The 19,640-nt window shown below is 33.8% G+C and overlaps 2 protein-coding genes across 2 annotated transcripts; both read right to left on the reverse strand.

Moving 5' to 3' along the window:
* Nucleotides 1–257: 257 nt before the first annotated feature.
* LOC104884952 (hypothetical protein) lies at nucleotides 258–2,686 on the reverse strand. Its single transcript, XM_019247722.3, has 3 exons — nucleotides 2,151–2,686; nucleotides 1,240–1,260; nucleotides 258–687 (listed from the first exon to the last, which is right to left on the reverse strand). Exons 1-3 carry the CDS (start codon nucleotides 2,356–2,358, stop codon nucleotides 359–361), a joined length of 558 nt encoding a protein of 185 aa, XP_019103267.1. The 5' UTR covers nucleotides 2,359–2,686; the 3' UTR covers nucleotides 258–358.
* Nucleotides 2,687–3,990: 1,304 nt separating this feature from the next.
* Nucleotides 3,991–7,302, reverse strand: LOC109133842 (pentatricopeptide repeat-containing protein At4g04370). The gene has a single exon (XM_019247723.2). It carries the CDS (start codon nucleotides 7,195–7,197, stop codon nucleotides 4,927–4,929), a length of 2,271 nt encoding a protein of 756 aa, XP_019103268.1. The 5' UTR covers nucleotides 7,198–7,302; the 3' UTR covers nucleotides 3,991–4,926.
* Between the last annotated feature and the right edge of the window lie 12,338 nt (nucleotides 7,303–19,640).

Raw genomic sequence — 19,640 nt, forward strand, 5'->3', positions numbered from 1 at the left:
GATGCAACTGGGTCCATTTTCTTGGACCCAGACCCGGACCCAGTTGGACCGCGTCCGGGCCTGGGTCTGGATACCCGAAATTTCTACTCACCCCTAAGTTTCATATATTTTTAGAATAAATAGTTTTTTAACGACCATCAAAATTTGTATTGAGAGGACATCTATTATCATAATTTTTATAAAGAATTAGCTAATTGTGTAAGTGTACCAAAAACTCCATTAAAATAATTCGGTAGATGGATTAATTGACTGTTATGATTGCTCATTAACTTTTGCCATAGCAAATATCAAAATATACTGTGCCTAGAAATTGAAATAAGGATCATCACTAAGAACTTCTAATCTTGAAAATAATTAATCATTTCCTTTCGCGAGCTCTTCTTACAACATTTTCATTCCATCCTTTTTGACGCGCTCTATGCTCCCACATTGCAGTTATTTTCCTTTGTGCTTCTAAGGCTTCCTCGGCTCTTTCTCTAGCCTCCTCACAAGTTTCCATTCCTGAATTGCACTTATCTGCCTCCTTTTGGTATTGAGATGCGATCTTTTTAGCTTCTAGTAGAGCCATATCCGATTTTCGTTGATTTTCTAAGGCCTCAGCTTCTTTCTGTCTTAATTCGTCTGCCACAAGATCAGCGAAATGCTTTTCCATTTCTTCACTAACCTCGGGATCATGTTTCATACAATCTAAAAAGTATAATTAATTAGCCACATAATATAATTGGAAAAAACTTTATCTACCTAGTGGGTCAACAAGATAACAACCCACTACTAATAGAAATATATAAAGGAAATAGTGGAATCCAACTAATCAGTTCTAATAGTTTTTTAACTAGTCCTATATGCACGCGATGCGTGCAAAAACAAATAAAAAAGTCAATTGCATACTAATATATACGAAAAATTATTCTAAGTTCATTTTATATTTTTCTTCTGTTTTCTGAAAGCCAATAAATCAATGACGATGTCATAAAATTCATTGTATATTTTTTTTCTGTTTTTTGAAAGCTAATAAATCAATGATGATAAAAGATGATGAATTTGTATTTTATTACTTAAAGGTATAAAAGAAAATACCATTTTTGGTGTCCCCCTCCTCTTCCCTTATATAATAAAGATGCTCTGTTTCTAGTGGGTTAACTACCCACCGCGTAGATGTATCATTGCCCAGTATAACCTACCTTATTACTACGTGAACCACTTATTAAATCATGAACTTCATAATCTTAAAATACTAACCTGTAAATGACTGGTTTAATCCTGCAAAAGAAAAATATACAAATGTATCATGTCAAATTTGTACAATAACTTTTTTAACAAATACTTCTATATCACTTTTCATGACTTAATTAGGAGTAATCTTAAGCATTGTCCGTGAAAAGAATCTAGGTAGAATAGTGGCTTTCGTATTCTGGAAGATAAGGAGATTCCCCATATTTTAGGTCATTATTGAAACAAGAAGCAGGATGCATGTGAACAATTGAATATCCCTCAAAAAGTGAAATAAGCAAAGAAGAAATGCCATTAAAGACATGACCCAAACTATAACAATCAAAGTGACCATATATATCCTTTTGAAATAACATACTCATGCACCTAAAAAGAAAAAGATATACATTTCATAAGTTGTAACAAAGAACAATTAATTTACCTCCCTCGAAGAAAAAAGAGTAATAATTTATTTTTAAAAAAAATTGGTAAGATAAATTGTCATACCAGACTAAAACCTTGCATATGTGAATCTATTTCGAGTTATAAAGTTCTATACACTATTAAACTTATAGGGGAAAGGTAAAGGATATTCCTACCCTTGAAGTATCCGTACTAGAAATTGAACCTCCAACCTTATTAAAAGGGACCATTCCAGCCAGTAAGCTAATAGCTTAAGAACAATGAATATATATATGGTGGAACTCCATAGTAAACTCAAATGTAACATAATGATGAAAATACATAAAGGTTGGAAATACCATTAGAAAGAATTTAATAACAAAAAATCATGTTAATACAAAACATTGTAGGTCAATCCTACCATAGCCATATTAAGATATTACCAATAATACATTACTCCTAGCCAGTGGCGATTAATAAAAAAAACATTTCATTGAGAATAAATTATTAGGGTTTTAAACATGATTATGATGATTTACCTTGAGGGAGGGAGAGGAAAGGGTAAGAGGATGAACAATCACAAAGGCAAGGAGGGCAAGAAGAGGAAGAGTGAGTGAAAGCGGCAAGGCCTTGCCAATAAAGTGGGGGACCCACGATGTATCCAATGACACACATCCCAAGAATTCCCATTGCCATTTTCACCACTTTTGGGCTGAATATACCATTCCCTCTCTTTTGATGTCCCATTTCTCTGATACTTTTAACCAATCATAATACTTGATCTTCTTCTTCTTATTTGCTAAATGTTATGTTACTGATAAGTATACAGAATTTTGCTATCAAGAGCTTTTTTAACTCTTTGGATTTGTTTTAGCCTATAACCATTGCGTTTTTTTCTTTATGTTTTTACTTTTGTTTTTTATCAATGAATTTGGGTTCATGGCAAATAACTTAGTCAAATGCACAAGCTAACAAGAAGCCTAATCTTGTGCCAAATTTTTTTAATGTGTCTCTTCCTGAGTCTTCCATCCCCGAAGGATCTTTAGGTAAGTTTATTACATATATAATCCATCAAACTTTTTTTAAAAAATGAATTGTTATGAAACAATAGGTATCTAATTTTTTTTTTATAACAACTTAATGAAAGAAATACTCAAAAATACTTTTTTTTATTTCAAAATAGTTGCATATTTCAATATAATGCTTGACATTGAAAAACTCTAATCAATAATAACTTCACTTCTGTATTTTATAAGAATTTTATAGAGTTCATATTTCAATATAAACATATATAAAAATCTCATAGCATTTACATGATAAATTTTAATCTGTTCTTGTTTATCGAGAAAAAAACTGATGTCAAATTGGGTATGTGAATATTATAAAAGTCTACATCTTCTTCACAAAAATCCTAGACATTTGTCCGGGTTCCAATACTAGTAGTATGTGTATATATATATATAGATGATGAGAGTATAGCATGCCACGTAGGATTGTCATGTCATTGTTACTTATTTTTATTCTACTTAGAAAGGAGCTCTGCGTACATATAGTTAGGACTTTATGCGGAAGTGTAATAGCAAGTTTTGTCTCCAACCGCCCCCATCTTCTCCCCTACCTCTTCTTCCTCAAATAGGGACTGTCGTGGATAATTTCATTCATGGTAAGCCTCTTTTCCTTTCTTATTTTCAGTTTTAATTTTATTTTTTTGCTTTGTTGAATAAATTAGTCTCTCTTTATGAGAGTTTCTCGAACCATGCTATAGAGGTTTAGTCTATGTTGTGGAGATTTCCTTCTCTCTTATGGGAGTTGTGAGTCTGATTTGTTTGTTTTTAGGTATGAAAATTTGTTTTCATTGGTTGAAATTCGAGACTATCAGCATGAATGTACTGGGAACTCGGATATGGTCAACATGGCTCGATCAAGAATACTCTTCCCCAAACTATGTCAGAATGATAAACCTACTCTGACTCCCTGTTTGATTCATCAAATACAAGGAGCTCCTGTATTGCTCAATTTGGTCCCATTTTAGTTTCTCATAATATTAATTTGATTTGATCTTGTTTTTGTTTAATACATATTATAGATGTCGTCGTTTGACATTCAAATAATGAAGTTTCTCTTTTAAAAAAAGTAAATAATATAAATGAATAAATCTATGGATCAAAACTAAAGCAATGACAAACACAAACTTGACGTGAAAACCTCTTCCTTAACAAGTAGAGGAAAAACCACCAATCATTTCACTAATCATTCAAAGAACATTAGCTAAACCCTAAACTCATAAATCTTGTAAATTACAATTTCTCTCAAGAACTCAAACTAGCAACCTAAGAGTCTTTATAATCTCTACCTGTATTTGATGAGTATACAAAATAATGATTCCAATCACCCCTTTATATATATCCCAAGTAGAATTACCATATAACAAGATCTAATCTGACTAGACATAATCATACTAATAATTTTCTATCTTCATAATACAATTATCAATCTATTAAGAAATAAATAATTTATAAAGAATCCTAGTATAACAAGACAAATAAGGCGAAAAAGAGAAATCCTAGTATAACAAGACAAATAAGACAAATAATATTTTGCCTACACAAACACTATCCGTATTTCTTTGGATGCATCTAACAGTTTTAGGTTTATCATCCCTCGCAGATCACCATTATGCACATATTCTTACTCTCCAAACAACAAACTTCTGATGATGTTTAAAATAAAGAAGAGGAAAAAGGCTTGAAACTTTGCTTTGTTCATCACAAGCTTTTGGGATCAAAGGAAGAGCAGTTCACAAGTGTTTCCTTCCAATTAACTCAAGCCACTCCAACATATGCCCTTCACAATGGATTCGTATGCATTGCCCTAGAATTAAAAGATTGACATAATACTTCGTCAACCATTGGCTTTTTATAACGTTCAAGTTTATAGTATTGTAAAACACGAATACATATGGCGTAGAGCTGTCAATATCTAACTCGACTGAACCTGAATCGAACACAAACAACCCGAATTCAACCCAATTGTCATAATTTGACAAATAATTAACCTGAAATCAAACCCAGATCATCAACCCGAATTGCTAACTCTGAATATGCGCTTAATATCATCATCCATAAGTTAAATCAGTGTGGAAAACTCGTCATTAGAGGACCTCACATCATTCGCTTTGTTATGCAGGTATGCACACCAAATTCAGTTAAGTGTACCAGATAGCAGCTGGAGAATGCTTCTTCAGGCTGAAGAAAGGCCAAAAAAAGATACTAAAAATTCGCCAACGAATAATCAGCCAAATTACTGAAAACACTCTCATGTCATTGAAACATCAATTTCATAGAAAATACCGTTCAGATCAGTGCCACTCAGGTCATCCATTTGATAACCCAGAATTTCCAAGACCCACATCATTTCTGCATTAAGAGGATGATCGCTCTGTCCATTAAAAAATGTGGTAATCTCCCCCTGTTGCTGAATATAACTCCAACCTGGGAGTTTTTTAAGTCCAAGTGCCTTCATTTGGATCCATACATCATTCACTCCTTCCCATCTATTCATTGAAGCAAAATTGTGAGCTAATTGCACATAATTTTCAGCACAAACAGGTTTGAGCATCATGATATTTCTTGCAACAATTTCTCCAAGTTTAGCATCACCCTTCATCCGACATGCATCAAGAAGTATGCCTAAAACATCTATCGTAGGATTGGAGAACTTTGTCTTTATAAATTCATACGCCTCTCCAAGCCTCCCAGCTCGACAGAGCAGATCAACAATGCAAGCACGGTGCTCCAATTCTGGTTTAATTCCAAAATCTTCAGTCATAGATTTGAATAAGTTGAGACCTTCAGATACCAACCCATTGTGGCTGCAAGAGAAGAGGACAGAAAGGAGGATAACATGGTTGGGTTGAATCCCCGAGAGTAAAAAATCTGAATACAACTTTAAAGCCATTCCCCCTTTTCCATGACTGCCATATCCTGTGATAATTGTGCTCCAAGAGACAATATCGTGCTTTGGCATCTGATTAAACCACTTGTGAGCTGTTTTTAGGTCACCACATTTGGAATACATGTCAACTAGAGCTGTATCAACCATGATGCTTGGCTGAGAAAAGCTTCTAATGACAAAATTGTGAATCCATTTCCCTTGTTGGAGTGCCCCACTAGAAGCACAAGCTTGCAGCAGGGAAACAATGGTAATAGATTCAGGTTGTTGGAGCATTGATCTCATCTCATTAAGCAAGCACAAAGCCTTCCATAAATCACCATTCTGGGCATATGCTGCAACAATAGCATTCCATGAAACTATGTCTTTCTCAGTCATATTGTCGAATATGGCATAACTTTGCCTTAAAAGACCACTCTTTCCATACATAGTAATAAGTGAATTTTGAACAGGAATATCTACACTTATTCTTTGACGAAGTAGGTACCCATGTACTGATGTACCAAGAAGAATTGAACTAATTTTTGCACAAGCAGCAAGAACAGTAGCTATTGTGGAAGTAGAGGGTGTAATACACACATCCAGCATATGTCGAAAGGTCATCAACGCGTTATATGCACTATCATTCTGTACAAAGCAAGCTATCATTGATGTCCAGAGAATTACATCCTTCTCCGGAACACTTTCAAATATTCTGAACGCGCTGCAGACGTTTCCATATTTAGAGTACAAGACCACTAGTGAAGTTGCCAAATGTGCATCCACTTTCACTCCACAGGTTATAATCTGCCCATGAATCAGTCTTCCCAGATTAACATCAGTTCGCAAAGTCTCTGGGGCCATCAATAGAGTCCCGAATGTCTGTTGATCAGGGCTAATACCTTCACTCCTCATCTTCTTCAAAAGTTGCAAAATTTCCTTAAAGTTCCCTATTTGAACGTAACCCGAAATCAATGAATTACATGAAACAATATCCTTCTCACACATTGCTTCGAATAAGTCCCTTGCAGCTTCAACTCTCCCACATTTACCATAAAAGTTAAGCATACAGTTAACCAAATTAAGATCAGAACTTAAACCAAACTGAATTACACTAGCATGTAAACACTCCAACAGTGAAATCTCACTAACCCCAGATAAGATATTTAACATAGTAACAGAGCTAGGTTGAATTCCCTCATACCGCATCAAGTTATACATATTAATAGCCCTCTCCACATTTCCATAACGCGTGTAACACCCTATCATAGCAGTCCAAGGAACTACATTTCTCTCAGGCATTAAATCAAACACATTCTGTGCACTCTTGATCCGACCAAATTTTGCGTAGAAATTGATCAAAGAAGACGAAATGTAAGAATCTGAAAAATACCCATCAATGATTACACGTTGATGTAGCGAAATCCCAAGTAAAAATCTGTTGAGGTAAGTGCAGGATTTGAGAAGAGAAGGGTAAGTGTGAGCATCAGGAGTAGTGTTGCTATTGACCATAGAAAAAAAGGTGGAGAGTACATTACGGTGAAAACCCTCCGAAGAGAGGCGGTTTATGGTTGAATTATAGGACTTAGTGGTGCTGATGGTGGTGTTACTGGTGGTGGATGGTGGTCTCCGTATGTGAGCTTTAAGCTTGGTCATGAGTCATGAGCAGGGAAGGTACGTTCACCAATTCCAATTTGAGCACCATTTATGTGAGTATTAAGAAAATGAAAAAAGTGTTGTGACATAAATGAAGCAGAAAGATTATAGAGTGAAAATAACAAAGAAGTGATTCCTTCCTTCCAAAGTTTTGTATTGTTATAAGAGATATACTCCCTCTGTTTTTTTTTATCTTTCTCACTTTCCATTTACACATCTTCCAATGCACATTTTTGAACTTAAATATCTTTCATCATATATTAGTAAAAATTATAACGATTGAATATTAATAATGTACTAATTGAGACGAATCAAACAAGATCCCACATGACTATATTTTTTCTTATAAATTGAAAAAAATTGAGAAGATTCTCTCTAAGTATGAATAGTGTCAAGATTCTAAGTGAGAACAATAAAAAAAAACAGAGGGAGTATTATAAGTCAACATGTGTACATTATCCTAGTACGTGAGTTTAGGAAAAAACTTACCATGCATTAAATACATGTCATTCAATTTTTGACTTTATAACACTACTACTTGAATGCCCATATTTAATGGGGTATTAGTTGTCTCGTTCAGAATCTTGTTGGGAAAAACCCACTAAAAGAAATCCATAATTAGGGAAAGGACTAAAGGAGTACAACTACTATGTATCCTTATATGCTTAAAATTAACTACCTCATTAAAAAACCTTGTCAAGAAAAATCCGATGAGATAAAAATCTGATCGAAGAGAAAAAGAGTGCAGTGCATATAATACTCCCCCTGAATCTAGCATATATTGCGAATATGTCGCATTACAATTTTTCTCAATGTTTTAATTATTATTTTCGTTTTTGATATTTCTATTATTATTGTTATTATTATTAATATCTCAATTATTTTCGTATTATGATTAATAATAACAATATTATCATTTATGATAATAATTATTATTATTATTATTATTTTTATTATTTTTATTATTATCATTTTAATTATAGTTTATTTAATTATTATAATTATAATTACAATTATTGTAATTATTATATTAATATATTATTATATTATTACTATTGTTATTATTATTATTAATATTATTGTTGTTGTTATTATTATTATTATTATTATTATTATTATTATTATTATTATTATTTTTTATTATTATTATTATTATTATTATTATTATTATTATTATTATTATTATTATTATTATTATTATTATGTACACCACCAACAACAACAATTCAAATAAAATAACTAGTATTTTAACCCGGACGATGCCCCGGGTCAGTTATAATTATCAGATATATTATTCTTTAAATTTCATGCTTAATTATATTATATTTTCTTAATTATTTATCTAGTGCGAAATTGAAAGATAGACGTTATGTCATGATAAATTATTTTCAAAACAAACTTCTAAGGAATTGGGGATAAAAATAACAATTTCAATGGAATTAGGGTAAGAAAATGTATTACTTAATAAAAGGGTTAGAGATCAAAAAAGCTTTGTCTATGTCTTTGTGATTACATATAATTATGAGACTTTATTATGTTTTACTTTAAAACAGTAAACATTAAATTTGTAGTGTATTAGTGGTTGAACTCCACATTTTATTTCAAAGGTCATGTGTTCAAATCCTAGTAACTACATATTGTTACTATTTTCAAATGATGTTATTAACATGTGTATTAGAAGCTTGAGCAGAGTGCCACGTGACACCATTTCTTTCATAGGAACGCCTTTTAATATATTTGTATAAATAGTAACAATAAAAATAATAATAATAATAATAATAATAATAATAATGATAATAATAATAATAATTAGTATTGATATTATTATAGTAATAATTATTAATTATTATCAATTGCTACTGTTATAAAAAATTTAATATACATGTCAGTTCAGCTCGTTTTAGTTCAGCTCCGTTCAGTCTCCCCCAATCCAAAATAACAGAGTCTTATCCATATTTATACATATTATATGCTCGCATGATGATCTTTTTTGGGGGTTTCTATAAGATACCCTTGTGTTTTAACGCTTTTTATATAGTACCCCTAATGTTTTTTTTCTTTTAACTTATACCCCTGAACTTTATATTTTTTCTATGGTACCCAAGCATTCAATCAGTATCAAGTTTATTTTCCTTTTATTTTCTTATTTTCAATTCTTTATAATTTTCGAATCTTAGATGCCTGACCAGATAGGTTCTGATGTTTGACATCTTCGTCCAACCATAGGTTTTTACTCCAACTTATGGTCAGAAACTTGGAGCTTCCATGTCGCAGTAGGCTGGATCGGGCATTACAAACACTTTGGGTGTTTTACAAACAATGTTGAATTGGTGAATACCATCAATTAGAGTATGGAGGGACCATGTGCGAGAGCAACTACCTTGCAATATATGTATGTATATATATATATATATATAATATATATATATATAATATATATATTAATATATATAATATATAATATATATATAATATATATATATAATATATATATTATATATATATATATGAATACCATCAATTAGAGTATGGAGGGACCATGTGCGAGAGCAACTACCTTGCAATATATGTATGTATGTATGTATGTATATATATATACATACATACATACATACATACATACATACATACATACATATATTGCAAGGTAGTTGCTCTCGCACATGGGAAATTTCCTCGGGTACCCCTGAGGTTTGACGTAATTCTCAAATTACCCCTCACATTTGGGAAATTCCCCAGATACCCCCGAACTTTGACTTTGTGCTCAAAATGCCCTTACTATTGACGGAACCTCAACGCCGTTAGGGTTTCTTACTCTTTTTCCTCTCCATCTTCATCTCTTCTCCCAGAATCCTCCATTAATGGCACCTTAAACCTTCAATTTTCTCCCTCTCTCCTTCCACCTACATGCCTTTATCTCTCCTCCCATCTTCATCTTCTTCATCTCTTTTCATATTCATGTCTCCCATAAATCCTTTTTCAATCCTTCTTAAACCCCTTTTCTCTATCTTCTTCATCTCTCTCTCCTAAACTTCACATCCCCTTCAACTTCATTCCTCGTTGTTCTCAGAATAACATTCAAGCACAAACCCAGAAAACCCAACCCCCGCAACACCGAGAAGAAGAAAATAAAACCTAGGCCAATTTTCTATGACTACATCCATGAAAATAGTGTATAAAATCCATTTCTAAAACCCAGAAATTCTCATGGCAGCTTCAATAATAAGAACAACAACCATCATTAATTTGGGGAAAATTAACAAGGAGTTAAAAAATGGGGAAAATTCAAAAGATGAAGATGGGAAGGAGAGGTAGAGGCATGTAGGTGGAAGAAGATGGAGAAAATTGAAAGTTTAAGGTGTCATTAATGGAGGATTGTGGGAGAAGAGATGAAGAAGATGAAGACGGAGAGGAAAAAGAGTAAGAACCCCTAACGGCGTTAGGGTTCCGTCAATAGTAAGGGCATTTTGAGCACAAAGTCAAAGTTCGGGGGTATCTGGGGAATTTCCCAAATGTGATGGGTAATTTGAGAATTATGTCAAACCTCAGGGGTACCTGAGGAAATTTCCCAAATATTATTTCGTAAAGAACCGGATTACAATGAGTTGAAGGTCTTTATTGTCTATGTTTTGCATATAATCATAAGTCAAAGCAAGAAAAATTTGCCCTTCGGAGTCGGAGGTGTTTATTTGTGGGGTATTCCAACACTAAGAAGGGATGGAAATTGTATGACCTTGCCACGGGGGATTTTTTCTACTCTAGAGATGTCCAATTTTTTGAATATATATTCCCTTTCTCTACCTTAGTCTCCACTTCCTCTAATCCTAATTCTTCCCTACACATTCTAGCCCACTTCCCATAACTTCTGCCCCTGATTTCCTTGATGAGCCTGCCAGCCCCATCCAACATAATAAGTTCACTTTCTCGTCATCTCCTTCTACTGCTCCTGCTGAGCCACTAAATCTTATTGTTGAACCACTAAATATCATCATCCAAAAGGCTTCAGCGCTCTCGCTGTGGGGAGGAATTGACATTGGGCGAGGGGGACTAAAGATTTTGCATCCGGAAGATACAATTATTTTTTTTCCCCCGAAGATTGGATATCTACAGAACATTAAAATGGCCCTAATTGCATTCCAACTGGCCTCCGATTTATAAGCAAACTTCTATAAGATGTCTTTGATAGGATTTAATGTTTCTCCAACATGGCTTCAAGAAACTGACGCAACATTACACTAATAAACTGGTTCGTTAGCCTTCACATATTTGGGATTGCCGATTGGTGGATCAACTTCTCAAATCAACCTATGGGATCCCATCATTGCAAGAACGGAATAAAAGGTTATCTTCTTGGAAGAGTAGTACCCTCTCATTTGGAGGAAGAGCAACACTCATTAAAGCCTCTGTCACTAGCCTCCTTCTCTACTACATGTCTCTCTTCCCTATTCCAACAGAGGTAATTGACAAGATCACAAAGATTCAAAGAAGAGTTTTTTGGGGTGGAAACTTGGAAAACAAATGTGACCCCCTTCTTGCTTGGAAGTACCTTGAACTTCCTAAACATCTTGGTGAGCTGAACTTTGGAAACCTTCATCGCAAAAATGTGGCGCTTTTGTTTAAGTCAATGTGGCGCTATTTTTAGGAGCCCAACTTCCTATGGCATGAGGTAATTAGTCACAAGTATGGATATAATTCCTCACAATCCATCTACAATCTCTCCCCTCCAAGTTGCGGTGGGCCTTGAAATAAGTCCATATGCTCCACAATCTTCAATGATGACACTGCAAGAACTTTTGTCTCCAATATGGTGAGGAAAAAAATTGATGCTGGCACAAAAACTCTTTTTTGGCACGACTTATGGGTAGGCGAATTTCCCTTAAACATTATGTGCCATTGCTTGTTTCTCATTATCCAATGCCCCAATGCTTTGGCGGCATCATGCGGCTTTTGGGATGGAAATTCTTGGCAGTGGATCCTATCATGGAGGAGGGCCTTGAGACCCCGAGATCTCCAGGAAAGTGCTACTCTCAATTCTATTCTAGGGAGGGTTATTCTTCTTGCTAGCGGTGAAGATAACCTGATACGAAAGCCGGATAAATCCAGATCATTCTCGGTCAAATCATGTACCCAAGAACTAGCCAAAACCCAATCCCATTACCATCTTGATGTTGTAGTAAGAGGTATGTGGCGAGGGCTTGTTCCTATTCGAATTGAAATATTAGCTTGGCTTGCAATTCTTGGCAAACTAAATACAAAAAAGAAACTTGCACTATTGGGTGTCATTCCTTTAAAGGAGTCAAATTGTGTGTTGTCTAGGTCTTGGCAAGAATGTTGCAACCATCTTTTACTTCACCGTGACCTTTCATGGAAATTATGCACCTGGTGGTGTCACCTTTGGCATTTTGATCGGGTCGCGCCTTATTCCTTGAGGCAAGCCTTTGATCAATGGTATTACCCGAACAAAGGTGCATTCCTTAAGAAGGTGTGGTCTGCTAGTTTCTTAATCATCCTTTGTACAATTTGGAAAGAGAGGAATGCAAGGATTTTCGAAAACTCATCATGCTCCCTGTGTCAATTGCAAGACTTATTTCTATTAAGAATGAGTTAGTGGATTAAAGTTTGGGGAGACCCATTTCCTTATAGTTCAGAGGAAATCCTTCGGTATCCATCTTGCCTTCTCAGGTCCTCCTCTGAAGGCTCTTTAAATCCTGCTCCTCCAAATCTCAGTTTGATGGCTTCCAAATGATCTTCTCAAATGAAATGCAAATGCATAGATGGATCCATTGCACTCACGAGCTGACATTGGGGCATTCTCTGTCATACCCCGGGGTCATTCATTTGCCTCTTCTCTTCCCCAATTACATCCATGGAAATAAATTGGGCTGAGGTGCTACCAATACATCGTGCAATTAAAATACACATGAGAAGTACCCGCGTATCTTGTCTGAAATTTTGTATTGAATCAGACTCAGCTAATTAACGTCGTTAAATGGTGCAACGGGAGCTCGGGTAGTCCTTGAAATTTGAGCTTTATCCTAAACTACATCAGGACCTTATTAACATTGAATGGCTCTATGGAGGTTAAGCACAAAGGAAAAAAATCAAATTTCGTGGCAGATTCCATGGCAAAACAAGGACTGCGTAGAAAGGATGAATTTCTCGCATGGGTTCAATAGTTGTGCAAGCTCGAAGTAGTTCCACTCTTCCCCCAAGTCCTTGTTTGTATGTTTTGCTTGAGAACTAATGTATTTCTTTGATAGAGTGTGAGGGCCTCCTCTTGTTAGAGTGTGTTCTATCACTATAAAAGTTCCTCTCCTTATGGAGGGGATACCTTTCCTTGAGTTGATACTCTCTATCTATTGAGTGTTAATGAAATACAAAACCAAATTATCAAAAAAAAAAAAATCTGAAATGCCCTCAATATAAAAATAACATCTATCTTTTACTTCGGTAGTTGTTTGGCTGATAGGAAGTGGGGAAATGAAAATTTGGAATTCCAACAAAATGTAGGAATTGATTTACCTAACCTCCCCTTGGTCACTCACAATTCCTATATAAATTCCTATGAATTACAACTTCCTTTATGATTACCAAACAATTAGACTAATTCCGAGAAATTTCATAAAAGAATTAAATTCCCATAAATTGTCAATTCCTATAGAAAAATAATTTCCATTCCAACCAAACAAACACGAATTACAATAATGCTAGCAAAAAGGAACGAAAATCTCAAAGGCCCAAAGTTTTGTTAATCGAAGGCTAACTTATATGGATACTAGCCTTCATATGCACGCGATGCGTGCGTTAATTCAAAATTTGTTATTCCATTAGATACTCCATTCGTACTTTATTTATGGTTAAACTTAAATGTGAAAAATTCAACAGTTAGATGAATTTAGATATATTCGCTAATGTAAAAAAATAAAAAGGTTGTGAGTGATTGTTAACATTAATTTTTTGTGAATGAATATTGGACAGAAAGAACAAAAATAATGAGTTAGTTTAAATGAATTAAAGAATATCAAAGGTAGTGAATGTTCAGACTTTTCATGTGCACGTTTTGTATGCCATCTTTTTTTATAATGTATAAATATTTTGTCCATTTAATTTTTGATTGAAGTATTTGATGCATATACCATTTTAAACTTGTTTTAAATGGCAAGTTGGAATGAGAATTTTTAAATGATTTGCTTTTGTAATTTTTTTCATTCCATTAATTAGATCATTAAGGATATTTTAGTCACTTCAAAAGAGGACACCACACCTCCTCCCTTGGCTTATACTACCTCCGTTCTTTTTTAGTTGCAACGTTTGACAAATTACACTATTCATGTTCTCTTATTTGACCACATTTATTGATTTATATGTTAAACAAAATATAGTCATGTGGGGTCTTGTTTGATTTGTTTCGATGTAAGCTTTCATAATATCAAATTATTTTTAAAATTTTTACTTACGTACAATTAGAGATAAAACGATTTGAAATTGTACATTGGCAAGCGTGAAAGTCAAAACGTTGCAACTAAATAAAAACAGAGGTAGTATAATAGAGATGTATAGAATCTCTCTAGATATGTTACTATTCTGTATATATCATGTCCCATTATAAATTTGTAATTCTATCAATAAGTACTATCAAATTTCCAAAAAAAAAAAAGAACTACTATCAAAAATACTTCTCCACATAATCCCAATTCTGAGGGTCATCCTATTTTAGTTTTTAAAATTAAAATTGAGCATGCGTCTTATTGGAAAACAATCCAAATGCTTTAGCTAATTATTTCTCTTTCCCTTTCGCTTCAATCAACAACAATAATAAATTATATCTAATTGTGGCAAATGACTTGGTAACCAATTAATGCACCACGACTAGATGAACTCAATTTAGTAACTTCAGATCCCATTTTAATCTTCCACAAACATGCGTCTCCATGAGAATGTGGTAATACAGAAATTTGCTCAGATCATAACGTAAGCTTAATCTTTTAAGTAAAGCATATATTTTTTTGACACAGAATTATAATCAATCACTTGAATTGAGACAATGAAACTCAATAAGTCAACTCCCTAATTCATGGTGATCTATTTCTTTTGTTCTTCAAATAACCATCAGTTTTTTAATAAAAATTTCAGGCCAAATAACATCTAGAATAAGTATTGAAGAAAAATAAAATATTATGAGACAAGATCAAGTCAAATTCGTTATCAAAAAATTACAATGAACCAAATCCAGCAATCGCAACATAGCTTCTTATATTTGCTGAGTCAAACCGCTATTGATCCGTAGGTCTATCATTGTGACATAGTTTGGTGAAGAACATTCTTGATTAAATAATATTGACGGGTCCTAGTTTCTACTACCTTTATATTGATAGTTTTAAACTTCGACCAATAAAATTAATTTTTCATACCCTTTTTTAAACTTTCACGTGGAAAGAGAATAAAATCAATCTCCAAAATCCTATAAAAGGAGAGAAAAATCCCAAAAATTCAGTAGAAAACTCTAAAAAAAAAGTGAATGGAGGGATTATTAGTAACAAAAGCAATAAGACTAGAGGAAAAAAAACCGTGAGCTTACCACCATCGAAGGACTGATGGTAGTTCGGTCTAGAAGAAAAGGATTAGGGTTCTCTTAGGAGAGAGACCATATCACTTCATTAAGCATTGAATACGTAATTAAAAATTATTTATTTAGTATAGATTTATGAAAGAATCATGTGATGTTCGATCATATTCTCTCCAGACTCTACTTGATTTATAGTTAAATTATTTTTTGCATTGAAATTTTACTTATTAATACATCACTTATTTTATATTTTTTTATGTGAAATTTGTCAAAACAGACCTTTTACATATTACTTTTTGCGTGAAACAACATAATAATTTTCTGGCAACTTAAGACCTTAAATGTAAAAATATTTGTGAGAAACAACCTTAGCTTTCTTTCAAGCATTGATTCACTTGAGTGACTCACAAGTCACATGAAAGGCACGTGACTCGAGTTTTTTTTTCCCTCCATTTCTCCTCCCTTAACATACAAGTGACATACAAAATGTTCTTTATTTCTTATAATATATGCAGTTACACTGTTGAAAAGAAATTATATAGTATGATTTTTTCACCATATACCTGTGACAAATTAAAAAACTCACCTTATACCCCCAATATTTCAATTATTTAACATATACCCTGATTTTCCAAAAACGTTCACCAAATGTCCTTTTTCTAACGAATTTTAACTCGCCATTGCGCGTTTGCATCATTTACAATTTTGCAGATATTAACCTATTAACCCCTCCCTCCATCCTAACCCATAACCTTAATGCCCTAATTAACCTGGTCCCGTAACCCTAACCAACACCACCTCCCCCCTTCCCCCACCCACACCACCTGCCTCCCCCACCCCATTCCCCCCAGCCCCACCCATATTTCGGACGAAGCCTCCACCCGCCCTACCCTCGCATGCCGCTGCCCCCCAACCCTTCCCCCCACCCACCAGCCCTTGCACCCCTTCCTTTCTTCCCTCCCTCACCCCCAGACCCCTACACCCCTTTAGTCAACTCCTCTGATCCTTCCTTATTGTCCGATCATCAAACCAACTCTCCTCGAGGCGTCAAAGACAACCTCTCAGAGTTCTCCCAAACCCTAACCCACCAATTTTGGGGAGTCACCTCCTTTTCCGCAGGTCTCCGATCACGATTCGCAAACAAATAATTCCGACGGTATCGCCTCGTTTCTCGCTCCTCCAATCGTGGTTTAGGAGTTTTTGAAGATCATTTCTGCTGGTGGTTAGGGGCCAAGGGGGGTGGAGGGAAGGGTGGGGGTTGTGGCCTGCGGGGGGTAGGGGTGAGTTGGGGTGGGGGATGTGGTGGTAATTAGGGTTAGGGTATTAGGGTTAAGAGGCTAGGTTAATTATGTCATTAGGGTTAGGGTGTAATAACCCGCACTTTCGCACTGGTATCTAATCACACTTAAGATTTACTGATCACAATCCACACTTAATAAACCTCGGTTTAAATATTTACTCGCAGCAGAACATAACCTTTTTACAAATCGATCATGTGGGTTATCGACCCTTAATACAACACCCTTGATTCAATTCCAAAATACATAATCACTCAGGAAAGATCACAACATATGTTACAAATGGATATCTAGTTATCCTTAATTAGATCCATCAAATAGCCGTTCGAGACATAATAATTTTCTCATTCATCTATCATGCATATACCAAGCTTCATACTATCCCTGCAAAATTACTGGCAATGAACTCTGCCCCCACCAAGACAGGTTCCAAGAACAAAATCAGTGAAGCTGAGTACACACTATCGAACCAGAAATCCATTTTAGTGGCTTAAAATATATTAGTCATTCATCACTTTATATTCAATGTATTCAAATAGCTCAATATTGAGATAGCAAAACATACACATTACAAAATAAGATCAGATGAAAATACATACTACTTAACAAAGTCACAAATATTCTAAAGTAAAATAGACACTTTTATATATTTCAATCCATAAAACACTTGGCTAGTTATCATATATACAAATCTTTCCAAAGTCATACCAAATCCAATGACGTAACCAATAATAATTCAAAAAAAATAAATTTAAGAGTGTATCTCCTAGTATAACATCCTTTTGTACATACAATTATCTCATAAATACCCTCTACATAAATCATTATATCCTCACCAATATTTGTAGAGTTGGTAAGACTTATTCCCAGGACATGTCCCCTCATTTCATATAACACGCATATCAAGAGGTGTTCATCATCAACAATGCAACATCTTCCCCATCATACATGTAATTAATTAGAATACTTAATTTCATAGTTACTCAAACCCATATACGTTTTCTCATAACCAAAATTCATAATCCTTAAAGTGTATAATCATATATAATCAAGATCTCAATCCACATAATACAATGTCTTTCGCACTTACAAATTCAATATAAAACTTATATCGCAGATCCTTTAACAATTATTTTATACCTAAAATAATAACTCAAACACCTTTGATCAAAATTCTGTTGTTTTGCTAAATCTTTCAAACAACTATGATTTAGATCAAAATCAATTTGATACAAGAATGCTAAATCGACATTCCCTAGGTTGATAAATTGAAAATATTGTTGTGAACAACTTACATAAATAAAGATGTATAAGATTCTAGCTCAATTACTAATAGCAACAGTTACTAAAAACATCGTATTACAACACATACAAAAGCCTTATAAACTTAGTTCGAAGACAAGTTTATATAACCATGTCACGAGTTTATAATCTCAAGAAGTTCTCGTGCCTCTCGGCTACGCAACTCAACGATAATTCAAAATATAACTTCATTTTATAAAACTTTTTACAACTCATAATCACAAGTTCAGCTATCAAAACTTGTCAAATACACATAATCATATAAAATACCAATTTCGAGTTCGAAAGTGCAAGGACATGTGTGTACCTCTTTTATTCTCCCAAATAACACTCGATTCCATAATAATCTTCAAGAGTCCAATATATCCAAATTCATGATCAATCTTTAATAATCACCTCATAACAATAATAACAATAATTAACATTCATCCCAACTATAATTCAGATAAATGAATTGACTGGCTCATACTTTCTAAACTCTTTTATGAACTAACTACAATCCTTACAAGCTAACTTCAATCCTTAATAATAGGAATAATTAGCTATCAATCTAAACCAATCTCACAACATCAATCTCTAACTCTAATTAATCCCAATTCATAGAGAACTTTATCAATAAAAAAAATATATAAATAAGATTTTATACGTTAACTCAAAAAGGATTAATACATATTATAATCTTCAATCCATAAAATAAAGACGCAAGATTATATCTTTACTTTGCCACAAATTGATTTGTAATTATATCAACATTTTAGACTCAACCATTAACAAAATTTATTGAATTAAACCCAATGGAATCTGCATATGCACTAGTGGAGAAAAACGCAAGGGCTGCATTTTTGACCAGCATCCCTTGCCGTAGCAGCTCTTCGGCAAAAGTGAAAGGTAGCGGTTATCGGCCTAAACCACACCTTTTTTTTTTACAAATTAAGGGTTGTGGTTTTAATGAAAACCACAACCCTTCTGACCCTTTTTTTTTTTTGCATTTTAAGTCCTAAATGATCCCCAAACAATTATATATATATGTAAAAGTATCATTTTCTATTGCAAATTATGTTTTTTATTACAGATATAAGAAATTTATAAAAATATAGAAAATTACAAAATATAGTAAATGAATTTACAAAAAATATAGAAAATTACAAATATAGTAAATGAATTTACAAAAAATATAGAAAATTACAAAATATAGTAAATGAATTCTAAGGAATTGAACTGAACTGAACTGAAATGAATAGTGATATGTGAGAGTAAAAGTATTGTCAAGAGCTGAA

The sequence above is a fragment of the Beta vulgaris genome, chromosome 8 (assembly GCF_026745355.1).
Source record: "Beta vulgaris subsp. vulgaris cultivar EL10 chromosome 8, EL10.2, whole genome shotgun sequence".
Classification (NCBI taxonomy): Eukaryota; Viridiplantae; Streptophyta; class Magnoliopsida; order Caryophyllales; family Amaranthaceae; genus Beta; species Beta vulgaris.

Coding starts and splice junctions, on each gene's coding strand:
- LOC109133842 (XM_019247723.2), bottom strand. CDS start 7,197: ATGACCAAGCTTAAAGCTCACATACGGAGACCACCATCCACCACCAGT.
- LOC104884952 (XM_019247722.3), bottom strand. CDS start 2,358: ATGGGACATCAAAAGAGAGGGAATGGTATATTCAGCCCAAAAGTGGTG. Junction 1,261..2,150: donor TTTCCTCTCCCTCCCTCAAG/GTAAATCATCAT, acceptor TTTCTTTTGCAG/GATTAAACCAGTCATTTACA. Junction 688..1,239: donor ATTAAACCAGTCATTTACAG/GTTAGTATTTTA, acceptor TATACTTTTTAG/ATTGTATGAAACATGATCCC.